Raw genomic sequence first — 17,125 nt, forward strand, 5'->3', positions numbered from 1 at the left:
CCTGGTCTCCTGAACACACAAGATATCCACCTTTCTTCTCTCCATATCAGCCAACAGCCAGTTTTTGCTGACAAAGTCCCTACATTTAAAGTCCCTACTTTAAGTCCTACACTCCTGCCCTTCCTCTTCTGTCTTTGCCCACGAACACGCCTTCCTCCTCTCCTTCTTCGACCAAGAGTAGTCCAATTTCCACTTGCACTCTATAAGTCAGCAGCACCAGTGGTGGTCGTTAACTTGGGCCGCGACCGATCCGGTATGGAAGTCATATTTGTGATTCACATGTTTGATTTGGCTTAAATTTTACATCGCATGCCCCTCTTGACACAACCCTCTGCATTTACCCAGACTTGGGACCAGCACATGAAGACACTGGATTGTGCCCCCATGTGGTTGTATAATATAGTATTATACTTTAACTGTTTGAAGTTAAAATACTTAATTCAAAAGCAGTAGAAGTATATTACACATTTTTTAAAATTATTTTAAAAGATTGAGTATACAGTAACCCACTTTGGTGTATTAAGACTGCGATTCATTACTTTCTGCTAGTGACCGCATGTGAAGCCAGTTAATGGGCATTGTTACAGCTTGTTTGAAGATAGGGACTGTCACAGTGTGCAGATATAGTGGAAATACAAATGATGATGCCATAATTGCAATAACACTAAGGAAGAATAACGTCAATGAGAAATAATACACTAACTCACCACTGACATACATCATGTTGACTTACACTTTTACCAAATTTGAGAGACTATTTTGTTTCAAGTAATCACTCCATTTTGTTAAATACACACATACATTTTCACCTGGTTTGTTTGTTGTTACTCTCTGATACCTAAATGAAAGCAACAACCCATTTAGTAAACTCAAATATTTTGTTTCACTCAGTGTCTGTGTGTGGTTTGAAGGTCTGGACTGTATTAATTGTGACTCTTCTCTTTGCTGAACTTTTTCATCAACATTTTAATCAAACCTTTAATTCTGAGTTTACACATTGTCACTTCTAAAAGTTATGGACCACCTCAAATTCAAAATTAAATCCCATAAAAGCTATAAATAATAATTTTTGAAGTTTAGAAACAGTTTACAAATGTTTAGTGTTCACTGTGATGATGTAGTTGAACTGATTACTGTGTAATCTTACTAAACAGCCATAATGAGGGGGTTTACCCTTATCAGAGCCCAGACTCTCACAAAACCTACTGCACTTTTCCCACCACCAGGCTGCTTGTTAGCACAGGTCTATCCTATGACCAACAGGGTTTCTTTTTAACACCATGTATTAGGTGGCTTTAAAGACTGTTGCCGTGGAAGCACATGCAGTGAGTTCCCCCCCTAATCCCCTGCTCTGGGTGATCTATTAGCCATAAGGCCAGTGGGGCAGGGAGGGCCCTAAGGAGATTTCACTGCTTAAGGGATGAACAAAATTAGAATGTGGTGACGATTGGATGGATATGTCTTCCTAACATGCTGTTTGTTTGTAATCACATGGTTTTAGATAATACCTGTGAAATCCTCGAAGTTATAAGGGATTTAGGGTCATACCACTCAGTATATGAGATGTGATACAGTCATTGTTTGCACTGTATGTGGCAAAACAAAAATAAAGTTTGGAGAACGGATTAGTGGATCTTTTGGCTTGAGGAACACTTTTTTTTTTTTTTTTGGTACTGTATATAGAGAAGAATCAGACTCAAAATTAACTTTTCAGTATTGCTGATTATTCAGTTTGATGTGCAGCCCACTGGTGTCTACAGCCAAGTACATTATCAAATTGTACTCTTAGAAGAGTGAAGGCTCTGACTCTTTATTGCCAGTTAATTAAATAACCTAATTGTTAGTTTTTGGCAGGTAGTTATTCTAAAGCATAAAGTGCAAAGTTTTTTTTCTTGTTGCAAGCAATATAGTAAAATTGCATACACCAAAAATGCATTAAGATATCAGATGAGTGTGTTTTTCACAGACAGGAATATTTCTAGAGCATATTTTATCAGCTGGGCTAAATGTGGAATAAAGGATAAGACTTTGCAAACCAGCAGGTAGTTTTAGTTTTATTGTGAAAGCTTCCTTTGTATTTCAAGAACAGAGTAAAGATGACATGTTACTTACAACTGTTTATCTTTTTGCTAAACTGTCTTCTCCAGGGGCCAGACTCCTGCTGAATCAGATTTTCAAATCCTGGAGATTGCACGTAAATTGGAGATGTATGGCGTCCGCTTCCACCCAGCTGCTGATAGAGAGGGCACCAAGATCAATCTGGCTGTCGCTCATATGGGCCTTCAGGTTTTTCAGGTGATGGTGCTGTCATACCTGCTGTCTTTCTGAAAGTGACCCTTTCTAACAGTTTTGCTGAAGATTGATTCTTTCTCTTGATAACAGGGCCACACAAAAATAAATACCTTTAACTGGTCCAAGATTCGGAAACTTAGCTTCAAGAGAAAGCGGTTCCTGATCAAACTCCACCCAGAGGTTCATGTATGTATTAATAAAGAGATTATTGTCCAAAAATATCTGTGCATCAGAAATTAAGTGTCCAAGCTCACCGTGTTTTCATTTTCTGTCTTTTTTATTTTGTTTAAGGGCCCCCATCAAGATACTTTAGAGTTTATGATGGCCAGTCGAGATGAGTGTAAAATCTTTTGGAAGATCTGTGTGGAGTACCACTCGTTTTTCCGTTTGTTTGACCAACCTCAACCCAAATCCAAAGCTATTCTCTTCACTAGAGGCTCTTCCTTCAGATACAGGTATAAAAGCAAACACACCAATCATCTTTAAGGCCTGCTTATAGGAAACCTCAGGTTTCTTGTGCTGTTGAACAATAAAACATGTTTCATTGTTTCATATTCAGTGTTTAGTAATTCAAAGCTCTTTCTGTCAGTGGAAGAACGCAGAAACAACTTGTGGAGTATGTGAGGGAGAATGGTGCAAAGAGAACACCTTACCAGAGGTTTGTGTTTCCATACACTCGTATATACTCTTTATCAGAAAGACTAGTTGTTTGCCTTTCTAATTCTTAAGGCTTGACTGAAATGTTTCCACACTGTATTTATTATAGTAATCCTGACATAAAGTTCTCTTGTTCAGGAGGAACAGTAAAATACGAATGTCTACTCGATCCCTAGCAACAGATGTGCCAAAACAGGTCAGTGAAACTACAGTGTTGATAGATTTGTGTAGTAAATGAAACAAAAATGTTCCATATATTGTACTCTAATGGATAAACTTACACAATTCTTCTGATTTTTTTATTACTTTCTGCTTCCTTTTTTCTCTTTTTCCTTTTTCTTGTTATGTCTCTGAATCATTTTAGAGCTTGTCATTCAATGACAGTCTCAGGGCCCCAGGCTGCCCTTCATCCACTGTTGTGTCCTCCCACCCAGCACACATCTCTGGCATCCTCCCACGAACAGAAATCCAACCTCAGCCCCAGCTTTTCTCAACAATCAGCCAGTCTCCTGTGCCTCCCCAGCAGCACCAGAACCACCAGCAGCAGCAGCATCAGTCCCCAATGCAAGCTCCCAGGCCCTCGAGTCCTCCGAAGGAAGAACCTGTCAAGGCTGCCTCCCCACCTCACTACACTTTTCAAGGTGCCCCTAGTAATCAGGCAGCAGGACACTGCAGCCCCTTGTTTGTGTGTGTAGAGAGTGGCACTTCCCAATCACAGCCGTCCAAAAATGGCAATGAGGATAATGAGCTTGGTGGGAGAAGGGGAACTGGGTGTTCAGTGGGAGGGGGTGGAGGGAAGAGAAAGGGGGTTCTTACACCTGAGGCCTTTGAGGTGGAGATTTTGCGCACAAAACAAAATCCCATGTTCTCAATGTCTAGCTCACCGTTGCATGTCAGCGAAGAGTTCATAGATGATGATCCCACTGAGATTTCCTTTTATGGCGGAGGTGCTGAGGCCTACTCCTATGGGCTTGATGATAAAGTAGATCAGTTTGATTATGTGGAGAAGTCTAATCTCAGAAAAAATAGGATCTTTAGTGTGGGTATTGAAGACCTGAATGGGAATGACCATCCCTTCTCTGATAGCATTGTTGGTCATTCTGAGACCAGCTCATTGGTTAATAACCGCTCTGAGTGTAGTTCCTTGGACAACCTGGGGCTCAGCTCTGCAGGTGAGTCCATGTCAGTGGGCTATGGAGGCCCTGACTCTTCCTCACTTCGCCTGCCAGGCTCTGACATCCAGTCCGAGGCTAGCTCAATGGTCAACTTCCCAGCATACTCCGTGCGCTCTGAGAGCAGCTCTGCTGTGCAGTTCAGTGACCTGGTAGAGCAGCTCGAGCAACTCAGCTACCCGCCCACAGCCACTGAGGGCTCTGGGAACGGCAGCTCTGATTCAGACTCTGACTGGGGCTCTGACAGCGTCCTCCCCCCTGAGCAGAACCTGTTTTACAGTAATCCACTGACAGGGAACAGTGGAATCGAGGGATTCCTCCTTCAGTGCCACAACCTGCAAGCCCTGGCACTATCAGACCCCCCTGGATCCCCTCATATTAAAATGTAAAGCACATATCCTTACAGCACTTGAAGACTTAGTCCAGGGTTGTCTAAATTGTAGTTAAACCACTTGTCATTGTTTAATTAACAGCAACAACAGCATAGTAATAATACAGTTTAACCACTTTTGACTTTAATAAAGCTGTTTAACCTTCAAAAAACAGCTAGTAACAAACATGGTTGCACGGTGTTGAAATTGTAACGCTCATAGCTCGCCAGATAGTTTCAAACAGCCTTCATTCCAGTCACTGTTGAAGTGTAGTATGTAGCTTGTAATGTTTAATTCTCTATTGAGAAGTGGAGGAAAGTATCTCCCGTTCCATATATGCCATTGTCAGGTTGTGGTGCTTTATTGTTTAATCAGTCCTGTCTTTTATGTAAGTTTGGAGTTTACTTCTTGGATGGGATAGTTTTTCTTGGACTTTTTTAAGTTCTCTCATCTTTGTCTATTTAGAGAAAGCAACTATGCCTTTGGGGTATATCCCACATTTCAGAAAATGCAAGACATTTAAAGCTTTTATTTTGGAGGCTTATTATTTTAATTATCGGTTCTACATTCTTTAGAACACTAATGTACACGGTAGCATAGGAATGTCTAGTTAGCCACTCCTAGCCACTTTCTGAGTTCGTAATTTAACTCAGAATGTCAGAAAGACAATGTTCTGCATAGATCTTTTAATTGGATTGTCTAACGTAATAGTTTCATTTTAATGAAGCTCAAATATAGCTAATTATAGGACATTTGTATGTAGAGTTTTGATGATTGTTTCCATATTTGAACTATATCTCTCATCAAAGCTGCAAACATCTGATGACCTAATTTAGACTATTTAACACATACCTAACTACTATCAATAATAATGCCACACTACTTTGTATTTTACTGTTCCTCCTGAACAAGAAAACTTTGTCAAAATTATTATAATTTCACCAGTAGATGATAATCATTAATTCGTCTCTAATCTCAGGGTAAAAATGAAGCCAACAATTGTCCAGGTTCAGTGATCCTTAGAGGACTCTTTTTTTTTTTTTTTTTTTTTTTTAAATTACATGGAGCCGCTTTTCCTTTTGCACTTGTGTGCCTCAGTGACATCTGCTGGGGTGACACAGTTATCATCAGTCTTCACATCAGTCTAGTCCAGTGTGTATTAGGCATCATGTACTTAAAATTAGGCATCATGTACTTAAAATTCTCATAGGTTCATGATGTCTGAAGGATTTTTTAAAAAAAAATCATTTTTGCTTAATGTTTAGTTGAAGAATGTACTAGCAGTGTACTAATGAGCCATTAAGTACACTCTTAACACCACTTTCCACAAAATGAATGTATGATCTTACAAGTATGTAAGACTTTAGTTTAACAGTGTTTTGATACAGTAGTACTTAATGATTAAAAGTTAGAATGCAGACCATCTCAATGTAGCACCTTTCAACATGTGAAACCATCAGTGATTGGGACTTCAGGAGACTCATTTGGCAGAGTAGGTGTAGATGGCTTTTATTGTGTTAGCAGTATATGGCAAAGGCTGTTGTTTTGTGGTTTGTCTCTTTTCTGCCATGTGGCCTTTCAGCTATTTTCATGATACCAAAACAGTGGTATTCTTTTTATTGGAAGGAAACATGGGTCTTTTGCACACTAACTTTTCTGTACTTATTACATATTAGCTGGAGTCTTTTTTTTCTTCTTTTTTTGATGTTATTTGACATTGAAAAATGAACAGTAGTTTGTGGCCATGTGATCAGTTGCATGTACAAAGCTTTTTTTTTTTTAAATCATCTTTTCCCAACCTCCAGGCATCAGAGATATGTTCCTCATTGTGTCTGGTCTTGTCAAGTCTGGGGTAGGCTTGAAATTATTTTTACTTGTGCCATACAACACAAAAAAACTAATACTATGTTGACATCATGCAAATCAGTAGTATTTTGTTACTTCACTGGTGTGTCCCCCCCCCCCCTTAAAACAGTTTTGACTTGAGTCTGACTTTACTTGGACTTTGATCTGGTCAAATGCAGATTTAACTCAGCTTTTGCAAAGCTTGCCTTCTCTGTATGTGTTAACATAATTTTCTATTGTTTGCAGCACTTGCACTGTGGTGCCTTAAAGCACTTACTTTTACTGGTTTAATGCAATATCCTGTCAGTATCTCAGGTGTAAGTTCCTGTTTACTTTTCAGTGGCCTAGTGGCATTTCCCGTCCATTTACATGGGAAAGGGGAATTTAAATTAAGAATTTTCCTCTTTAGTGAATCAGAACACTCACAGCTGTTCTCATTGTCATTTCAAAGGATGGCAAATATCCTTTTTCCCTTATAAAAACACTCAAAGAAAAGCTCTCTACAGTCACAAGTGTGGACAGTTTCTGTGTCACCCAGGAGAGGAAGATTATTTGTTTCAGATGCCACCAGTTACTTAGTACACCATGTCGAGTTGATTGATCTGATCAAGGGTTTGTATTGATGGCTTTTCTTTTTCTTATTGCTTACCTTAATTCTTTTCTTGCCGTATGATACTTCCCACATCTCAACTTGAGATTTAACTAATGAGGGGCTTACAGTTATAACCAGCTAAGCTAACTGCACTTAGGCTTCAAGTAATCATCACTTAATCCTGAACTTGTATATTTACTAATTATAAACAGCCTGTACTTAATGTTTGTATGTTTTACTCTCAAGAATAAAGTAATCACTTTTGGGTACCATGAATGTCAGACTTAACATTCTTTTTTGAGACACAGACTGAAATCAAAGGCTCTATGGTGATGTAATCTTTTTTTAAACTGCTTCAGCAGAAAGCTCAGTGGTGTTGGATATTATTTTAATGTAGACAAACTTTAGTGCCCCCTCTGTCCTTGGACCAAAATCTTATAGCTGTGTAGGTAAGGAAAGAATCTACTGAGATTGTGTTGGTCATACTAAGATACCAGACTGAAAATAGTGTGTGTAGTGTGTTGCTCTGTCCTCATATTCTGAAAATGAAATGAAACTCTCCAGGGCCAACTTAAGATGCTTTTCAATCAAATGATCTCCTTAGTACCCCATACTATAGCAATTCATCTTATTTTGTGAACGAGCGCATCACATGTCCATCTGGAGAAGTCAATTAACCTGTTACTAGTGAGTGCTCTTTAGTAAGGTTAGAAGAAGGAGCCTCTGTAGTCTTGCAAAACATCAGCACACAGTTGTTTTCCTTTATATTTGAAGCAACAGGCTGATATGCTGTTGGGGGTTGGGTGAAACTTGTGCAAAGATTCCTCACCCTAATTCCAACTGAGTGTGTGTGTGTGTGTGTGCTCCCTGTTTGGACAGGCACCGTGCCAAGTCATTCCACAGCAAACCCCCATCAGTCCTCCTGCTGTGGAGTCTTGATGACCACTCTTTTCCCCTCTCCTGTCATTCCCTGCAGAGCACTTCAGATGAACTATAAACAACTATTTGCCCCCCAGACAAACCACATTCCTGATAAGTCCTTGCATGAGCAATTATTTCCGGGTCGAGCAGAAACTACTCCGCCTCAGCCTTCCCCCACTCCTTTTTATTCGCTCTAATAGAAGTAGAAGAACAGCTGTGGTGACCTGTGACTCAGTGAAGAGGATGGACAAGTGTTTCATATGCATGTTTTGTCTCTCGATTTGTTGTGTAGCAAAGCTCACGGGCAGAACAAAAGCGGCAGGGCCAGTGGTCTGAAATGGAATCAGGCTTGTATAAGTTGGCAGTGAATCATTTGTCCTTCTTGATGAAGGCTCTGAAAACAATGGCAGGGGGGAAAATGTGGGAACCATTACTTGGTCTGCTCTGTTGTCTCCCCTTTTATTTGTGGTCAATGTGTGTGATGAACCGTTCCACTTGTTTTTTGTTGAAATGTGGAGGCCTTTGTGTTTTCTCTGAGAATATAAGATAATCGTGGATAAACAGTTTACGTGATAAGGAATTTTATTGTATACAGCATACTATAGCACTGTTACAAATATGCTACTTTGCTAAGTTCCAATTTGTTTAGAGCGCATGGTTGTTGACTTAAACTCCACCCATTTTAGAAGTCTGGCCTGTTTGGGTAGTTCTTTAACCCTTGTGATTTCCCAATTTTTACCGTCTCATCTTATAAGATAATGTATTTGACCTGAAACACTAATAACGGACAGTTTGTAATCTCTCCTCCACAGATTCAGTCGTGGACAGCCCTCAGCTCTCACCCTTTAACTCCAAGGGTCCCCTCTGCCTCTCGCCCTCCTTCCAGATGTCGACCCTCAGCCTGCCGGGCCAGACCCCATCACCTCTGCAAAGCCCCATCCTGAGTGAGGTGGGCAGCAATGCCAGGCTAGAGGAGGAGGAGGAGGGCAGGAGGAAGGTACACTGCTTACATGCCACCCTTCTACCCCCCGCCTCACAACCCTTTTCACCTGCTGTGTAATTTAGAACGAGATGGACTTTTCAAACTTTCTGTTACTATAATGCAGGGAAAAGTGGCTTTCCCACAGGAATATTTATGTTATCTTGGAGTAGCAGTGCTAGCGATCTCTGATTTCATTTTGAAAATTAATTAATCTTCTTTTTCAGCGGTTTCCCACCGACAAGGCCTACTTCATTGCCAAAGAGATTCTGACCACAGAGCGAACGTACCTTAAAGACCTAGAGGTCATCACTGTGGTGAGTTGTACATTTCTTTTAATGTAAAATTATCACAACAAAAAGCTACATTTCTGTAGATGGTCAGGCCAACACCTTGCATGGTAGGTGTGTGCGTGTGTGCGTGTGTGTGTGCGTGTGTGTGCGCGCGTGTGCGTGTGTCGGCGAATGATAGGCAAATTGTAAAGATCTATGTGCTATATAAATGCAGCCGTTTTCGCTTTTGAAGGGTAATAATAAAAAACATACAAAAGCGAACAAGGACACAGATATTAACAGAGAGAGGAAAAAAGAGAGATATAAGAACGTCTTCACCACAATTGACATTTTCTCGACAGGGAAAACATGACGTTCAGCTGGTCGCTCTATAGTGTGCTTTATTTGTGCTTCCTTTCCCAGTTGGGTTTTATAAACAATGAATGAAGACATCTATAACGTTTTGAGATGGTTTTATCATTTGAGTTTGCAACTTACTACCTTTATAAAAGCTTCTCTTTAATATTGGGGTAAAGAAAACATAATATTTGTGTTTATTGAGAAAAATGTGTATGTCATCTCCCTTTGTGCTTCAAGTGGTTCCGCAGTGCTGTCATCAAAGACAACGCCATGCCTGAAGGCCTGATGACCCTCCTCTTCTCCAACATCGACCCCATCTATGAATTCCACCGAGGATTCCTCAAGGAATTAGACCAGAGGCTGGCTCTCTGGTAGGCGCTCTTTCAGGGTTTTGTGTGTGAAGAGATCTAGGGAAGACTCAAATAAGACAGCAGCTTAAAAAAAGAACAAATTTGTTTTCCGCAGGGAGGGACGCTCTAATGCTCATGTCAAAGGGGACTATCAGAGGATTGGTGATGTGATGCTGAGGAACATGTGCGCTCTTAAGGTGAAAATCCTTTGCTAGGTCTTGAATTAACATCACCTCCCTTTATGTCTTTAAACACGATGTCCTGTATTTTATGTTTGCTGTCCTCAGGAGTTCACCAGCTACCTACAGAAACACGATGAAGTGCTGACGGAGCTGGAGAAAGCCACCAAGAGGCTGAAGAAGCTGGAGACTGTGTACAAAGAGTTTGAGCTGCAGAAGGTCTGTTACCTGCCACTCAACACATTCCTGCTCAAGCCCATCCAGCGCCTCATGCACTACAAACTCATCCTGGAGAGACTGTGCAAGCATTATTCCCCTGCACACCGTGACCACGACGACTGCAAGGGTGAGGTTTCTCAGTCATTTCTGCTGACGACATTGGCGAATAAGACGCAAACTTCCTTTTTGTCAAAATCAAACTAAGCATTTGGCACTTATAGACTTTATATTCTGACACGATCTTTAAGTTTTCTAAAATTCACTTTATCTTGTGAGCAATAAAGAGTGAAGGGGAGGATGGTGGAAGTAGATAAAGGCATGTTAGAGAAAAAATGTACATATCTCCCTCACACCTGTATTATGTTACACTGTAATGCATTGAATGACAACTAAAACAAACTTGCTTTATATTAAATCAAATAGAAAATATTTACGTTTACATAGCAAACAAAGTATTGAAATGACATGGTTAACTAATTATTTAGTTAATGCTGTGGTGACCATTGTTTTTGTCTTCTGAGTTCAGTGTGTCAGATTTGGTAATAATAGTGAGATACATGACAAACTCCACATTTATCTACAGCTTCAGCATGCAGATGTCATGATTTTTTTTTTATTTCACTTGTTTACAACTAATTTTCAATGAATAATGATTTAATTAATAAGTGATTGATAAGAATGGAATGCAGGAAGGTGAAAATGAGTGTGTATGCAGCACAAATCTGTGTTCAGAGCATGACATTGCACCCACCAGGGGTGATAATCAAAGGGTTACAGATTCAGTGAAATCAAATAAGACAGTGTTTGCCTCACTCTTTGCCATGCTTCTGCATCATAGAAGTTACCATTGTGTAAGTGTATCTGGTATAAAATTAACAGGCTACTTATAAAATATTTAAGAGTTTTGGCTGCCTTCCTATGCATATTTACTGTTATTGCAGGTATTGTGAAAGTACTGCACCACTTTCTTCAGGTGGTTATTCTCACAGATTATCCAAATTGCCAAATTGAACAGAGTGACTCTTTTTTTAGCTGTGTCTGCCTGTCTAGCCAGATGATAATAAGACTCAGAGATTTTGGATTCTGATCATTTTTGTTTCCATACAGAGGCTCTGAAAGAGGTGGCAGAGATAGCCACTCAGCTGCAGAGCAGTCTTATCCGGCTGGAAAATTTCCAAAAGTTAACAGAGCTTCAGAGAGACCTGATTGGTATAGAGAACTTGACAGCACCTGGTAGGGTGAGTGCCATGGAGCGGAGGGTAGGGGGTGCTGGTGAGCAGGGGAAAAACATTGACCATGCAGTGGGTGATAAGTGTCTTGTTTCTTTAGGAGTTCATTCGAGAGGGGTGTCTGTTCAAGCTCACCAAGAAAGGCCTGCAGCAAAGAATGTTTTTCCTGGTTAGTACAGCTTGACATTCCTGTCTCTTACACTCTAATTAAAGCTTCAGATGGTCAACGTTTGATGTTTGTCTTGTCTTTTCAGTTCTCTGACATGCTCCTCTACACAAGCAAAGGCGTTACAGCAACGAATCAGTTCAAAGTGCATGGACAGCTGCCCCTTTATGGCATGATAGTGAGTATACAGACTCTAGTTCACTTCTTTTCACCTCTGCATGCGTCCTGGAAAGTTCCCACTAGGACTTGAGGTTCACTATGAGAGGAATCTGTAGGTCGGGATGTTAACACCTTGGGTTTTCAGTGTGAACTCATCAGTGTGGCAGTGTGTTGAAGGGAGGGCCTGGGTCTCCTAACATTGCATGTTTCTGCTTTACTCCTGGCTGCAGCTCATAGTGCTGGATGCACCGGTAAGTCATTTCAGCTCTGCCAGCTTGGACACCCAAACCAAATCCTTCTTCTCCCATGCTTGTGTAGAGAAATCACCAAAAAAGCACACCTAGCAGACTGCACAATATTCAATGTTACAACTGTCTATGGTTATACTACTTAACAGGCCCAAATAAACAATGGGCATTCATGAAATGCCACTAAAGTGGTTAATACAGACAGGACACAGTTTTCTTTTCAAAACTGATAGGTGTGTTTTGACGTAAATAACAACAGGAGGATTAATGAAAAGAAGAACATTGCACATGTTTTACCTCCACATCTCTCTCCGGCTTCATTCAGATTTTCTGCGGGGTTTTTTTTCCCCATTTCCCCCACTGCTTTTATAAGGCTGCAATTGTTGTTTGGCCTGGTTGAATCTCACTGATTTTCTATTTTGTTTGCAGATTGAGGAAAGCGAAAATGAGTGGTCAGTCCCACACTGCTTCACCATCTACTCTGCTCAGAGAACCATTGTAGTGGCTGCAAGGTGAGAGGTGGACAGAAAAGTAAAAGTTCTGTGTTGGTCTAGGAGTCTTCTTTGATTACTGTAGTTGTGCACAGACTATTTGGTTAGAAGAGTGAAGAAACATGAGGCGTTTTTAATTCAACGCTAACTTTTTTATAAATGCTTGCATTAGTTTGTATCAACATGTAATTCACTACACTTATGGTGCGTCCTATTTTGGTTTTTTTCAGCTCTAAGGTAGAAATGGGGAAGTGGATTGAGGACCTGAACATGGCTATTGACCTGGCCAAGAAGTCTCAGGAGAAATCCAGCATCTTCCTTGATGCTGAACTTGGTGATCACTCCAACAGTAAGTGCTTCTGTTGACCTCAGCAGGATGTTTTAGATGCACAATAACCGAACCACCTGTTGAGTGCAATGTGTGCTTCATGTGGCTGTTTTTGTATTTTCATCATATTTGAGTGTTTGAGTGTTATCCATCCAATGTACAGTTATTCCATTTCCTCCACACAAATTCCTGTCCCACCCCCCACCCCCCCTCAGGATCGTCTGACGAGGTTTCTCTGGAGCAGGAGTCAGAGGATGACATGAACTCCTCCCGTACTTCACTGGAAAAGCAGACACATCACCGTGCCAACACAACCATGCATGTGTGCTGGCACCGCAACACCAGTGTGTCTATGTCTGATCACAGCCTGGCTGTGGAGGTACTCCTCCTTTGCCCACAGTCACACATCTATACACCAGTTTACACAGTCACACACTCGCAGACCACATGACCACATGTACCACATGTACCATTCATCATTGCACTGGTGGATTTGAGCCAAAGGGCCATCATCACTTCAGAGTTCATCTTCTCTTTTTAAACCCTCAGTTTCTTCCAATGTCTTTTTTTCCCTGGTGACCATTAATATCCTGTGTTTCTTCTGTTTCTTCTGTTTTACTAAACTGTGTTCCGTGAAGGCATTTTCATTTTGTGCATGCAGGAAAGGTTCTATCATAATTTGTCTGACACTAACATTTTCACTCCACAGACCTGGAGGATTTCCTATGTCTTCTCTCCCTGCTCTTTTTCTCAAAGCTAACATTCTAACACTTCCTTTGCCCCTGTTCTTTCTTTTTGTGTTTTCGCCCTCTCAGTCTTTGGCTCTCCAGCCGTCTCACCAGAGCTTCCTCCTCGCTACCTCCTTGGTCAGGGTCAAAGACCGAACACCATCACACATGTTTGCTGGTACCGAAACCAGAACCTCTCTCTTACTGATTACCTGCGCATGAACCAGGTACCAGAGCCATGAGCCACAGTAGATAACCTGGGTCATCACGTACTTAATGATATACTGAAAAACATATTTATTTAACCCTTATTTTTGTTATAGATATGCAATATTTCTTTGTTAATTCTAAAGTTAAAAAGCCCCAATTAAACACAACATACCTTCCATCTAATGGGTGAGATATATCACAACCGGTCACTCGCACACTGTTACACATGACTGGCTGCTGTTTTGAATGTTTACACACCAGCTAGTCATTTCTTTATCACTGTCTAACCTTTATATTTTCTGTTCTGTCCACTTCTGCAGAATCAGCTGTCAGGTTACCTCCTCAGGAAGTTCAAGAACAGTAACGGGTGGCAGAAACTCTGGGTTGTTTTCACCAACTTCTGCTTGTTCTTCTACAAGACTCATCAGGTTAGCTTTCACATGCTGTGAGTGATTTATTCTGCCAGAGTAAAAGCCCAGTAAAACCTTGTAACTGATGCCAGCGGGGCCGCTGTTGTTTGCAGGATGACTTCCCACTGGCCAGTCTCCCCCTGCTCGGCTACACAGTCAGCACTCCTGAGGAGTCGGACAGCATTCACAAGGAGTACGTCTTCAAGCTGCAGTTCAAGTCCCATGTTTACTTTTTCAGAGCAGAGAGCGAGTACACCTTTGAAAGGTACAAGCACAACAACTTCCAGAGCATTGTGGGCCCCTTTGAGATCCTGTCATAATAGTTTTAAAACCGCGTCTGCCTGTCTTCTCTTCACAGATGGATGGAGGTGATCAAGAGTGCAGCCAGCACTACAGGCCGGATGAGCCTGCTCATACCTAAAGGAGGGCCCATGGAGATAAATGGAAACTAAATCAAACATTGTATATCTAGAGGCTGGGCCTCAGTGATGTTAGGACTCTTTTTCAGTCTTGTCATTTCTTCAGCAAATTGGAAGATTTGGACAAGAACACCTGATGACTGGAAGATACTGCCAGTTTAAGTGTTAACATTTTTCAGCTTAATTGTAATGTTCTGTGTATTTTTCTTGATTAATGATGTAAATGATAACATTTGTTCTAGTATACTGGATATAATGAAAAGGAGACATGTACATTATGATTTTCTTTTGTTTGTTTTTTGTGTTTTTTTGGTTTTTTTTTTACGTGTAGCATTCAGAGTGGTTGTTGGTACGTACTGATACTACAGGAAATACTGTTCTATAGGGACCAAATCCAATGCAAAGGGCTTAAATTCAGGCTTTTTAAGGAACTTTTCTCTTTAGTGCAGGACATCTGAAACTTTGCCGAGTACAGCTATGGACTATGACTAGGACACAGAGGATTTACAGCATGTAGAATGAAGGTGCAAAATAGTATGTGCTCTCATCATTGTACTTTGAAAGAGCTAAAGGTGCGTGTGTGTGTGTGTGAGATTTAGGCGCAGAAGAAGGTTCCTTGAAAGTTGAAACGAGCTGAAGAGAAGTCATTTAATTTTGGGAGATGCATGGCAAGTTTTGAGGGATTTACTATGCTTTTAAGACAAAGAAACACCACTGATTTGGCTGCAGGCATCTGGTAAAGCTCACATTTAATGCATTTACCGGTAGGAACTGTTAGCATAAGCTGTATTTATTTCTGAGACTTTATTTGCCTGGTAAAGAAAGGATGCAATGGTTTGTTTCAAATGCTTAAAGGAGAGCTTTTGTAAATACTCTGGGTTAGTTAGGCAGCATTACAGCCAGTTTGGTGCTACATGTCTCTCTAATTTCAAATGTAATCTTTTATCCCATTACTTTTTGCTTAGGGATAACAACTTGAGGAAATGCTGTGCAGTGGTTACTCTGGTTTTTTACTCTGAGTAAAAGTTCCAGATTTTTCTTTAAAGAACAAACTTTGAAGTAGCTATACTGTGTGATGTCGTCTTGTTGTGTGACAGACCGTTTTAGACAAATGGGAGCTGCCTTGGGAGACATCAGTGACGCTATTGTCAGTTTAACTATGTAGAGCACATCATGAAACTGCGATTATTTGGTATATATATTTTTATGAAGACTGGAATCTATACTCTGTGTGTCTGACTTCCTCTGGAGCTGTAGCTGCAGGTGATGATAGAGGTTGTCCCCAGACCTCCTGACATTGTGTGTGTGTGTGTGTGTGTGTGTGTGAGGGCGTCTGCATGCGTGCATGTGTGTGTGTATGCGTACGCGCCTGTGTGTATACAAGACTGACTGTTGCACAGTTAACATTCAGCATGTTACCCCTATTTATTGTTTAGCATGTCATCAGGGCCCTGCTCCTGACTGCCCTCATGTAGTCTTCATGTTATTCCATTGAAAAACTTAACAAATAAAAGATCATTTCAATCAGCTGATGTCTGCTGGTAATTTACAGCTGTTTGACAACTTTGTGTTGCAGATTTATCAAATGTATCTGAAAGTACCTGCTCAGTGTTTAGTGGGAGACCTTAACATTTTAGATATTTACCTCTAGGCACACTCAACAGCAGTCTCTAATCCATCAAGTCTCTAGAGACATTTTCTACTAATTTATTGTCAGAAAGTGATATCTAAAGACATTTTATCTTAGACTTAGTACATCAAGTGACAAGTGATCAAACAAAAAATGTTTCAGGCTCTGCTGCTGATTGGAAGTCTTTAGGTCATTTACTATAATTTACAACTCAAAACACAAAATAATTTTTAGTATAGTTTTTTAGTAATAGTTTTTTTGCATCAAAATCACACAAAGTATGAAATGAAATCTCCATATCAAATATCGGCACCAAAATATTCTGATAATCAATTACCTATTTGAATCGTTTGCATTTAAAAATAAAATTATCACTGAAATAATGTGCTCAATGTCTGTTATACTATTACTATTTTTTTTTTAGTAAGCCTTTTTAGTAATTGTCAGTTACAGTTTAGAGAGAGTCTCCTTGCCTGTAGTGTGAGATCTGCAAATCTATCGAACAGTCACAAAGAAAGCGGGGCATTCCTCAGGCATGTCCAAACAGCGTGAACACTGGGTGGGGTGGCTTCCCCTGAAATGCCGTTATCGCTCATCTGCCAAGGAAATCTTTTAACAGTTATTTCGTGGGTGTGTGAGAAAGGTGTGTATCTCATTGTTGTCTGCTGTCAAGGTGTTTTCTTTTCAAAACAACACTGATAGAAATGTGGCAAATTTGTTCTGATGCATCTGCATCTAATGGGTCTTAGTTCGCAGATTACAGTTTTACATTCACAGAATGAGAAATGAGAGAATGAGAATACTTTTTTTTTTTTAAATTAAGGTTCTCTTCTTATTTATTCCTAAAGTTAGACATCACGGCTAGCAGCCTAGCTTAACTTATAGACTAAAAAGAAGA

The 17,125-nt window shown here is 40.4% G+C and overlaps 1 protein-coding gene across 2 annotated transcripts in view; it reads left to right on the forward strand.

Annotated features, from left to right (window-relative positions):
• farp2 (FERM, RhoGEF and pleckstrin domain protein 2) overlaps positions 1 to 16,124 on the forward strand; it is a 28,982-nt gene extending 12,858 nt beyond the window's left edge. Inside the window, exons 8-27 of one of the 2 annotated variants that reach the window (XM_026304965.1) lie at positions 2,148 to 2,295; positions 2,383 to 2,478; positions 2,584 to 2,747; positions 2,882 to 2,950; positions 3,088 to 3,145; positions 3,314 to 3,590; positions 8,663 to 8,847; positions 9,057 to 9,146; positions 9,699 to 9,832; positions 9,927 to 10,008; positions 10,099 to 10,336; positions 11,317 to 11,447; positions 11,539 to 11,607; positions 11,693 to 11,782; positions 12,441 to 12,523; positions 12,733 to 12,851; positions 13,046 to 13,209; positions 14,089 to 14,196; positions 14,292 to 14,443; positions 14,537 to 16,124. In XM_026304965.1, the coding sequence (XP_026160750.1) occupies positions 2,148 to 2,295; positions 2,383 to 2,478; positions 2,584 to 2,747; positions 2,882 to 2,950; positions 3,088 to 3,145; positions 3,314 to 3,590; positions 8,663 to 8,847; positions 9,057 to 9,146; positions 9,699 to 9,832; positions 9,927 to 10,008; positions 10,099 to 10,336; positions 11,317 to 11,447; positions 11,539 to 11,607; positions 11,693 to 11,782; positions 12,441 to 12,523; positions 12,733 to 12,851; positions 13,046 to 13,209; positions 14,089 to 14,196; positions 14,292 to 14,443; positions 14,537 to 14,630 (2,551 nt within the window). In that variant the 3' untranslated portion in view covers positions 14,631 to 16,124. The remainder of the gene's footprint in view (positions 1 to 2,147; positions 2,296 to 2,382; positions 2,479 to 2,583; positions 2,748 to 2,881; positions 2,951 to 3,087; positions 3,146 to 3,313; positions 3,591 to 8,662; positions 8,848 to 9,056; positions 9,147 to 9,698; positions 9,833 to 9,926; positions 10,009 to 10,098; positions 10,337 to 11,316; positions 11,448 to 11,538; positions 11,608 to 11,692; positions 11,783 to 12,440; positions 12,524 to 12,732; positions 12,852 to 13,045; positions 13,210 to 14,088; positions 14,197 to 14,291; positions 14,444 to 14,536) is intronic. The other variant, XM_026304966.1, reaches the window with a different exon arrangement.
• The last annotated feature ends 1,001 nt before the right edge of the window (positions 16,125 to 17,125 follow it).

This window comes from Mastacembelus armatus, chromosome 4 (genome assembly GCF_900324485.2).
Source record: "Mastacembelus armatus chromosome 4, fMasArm1.2, whole genome shotgun sequence".
Taxonomy (NCBI): domain Eukaryota; kingdom Metazoa; phylum Chordata; class Actinopteri; order Synbranchiformes; family Mastacembelidae; genus Mastacembelus; species Mastacembelus armatus.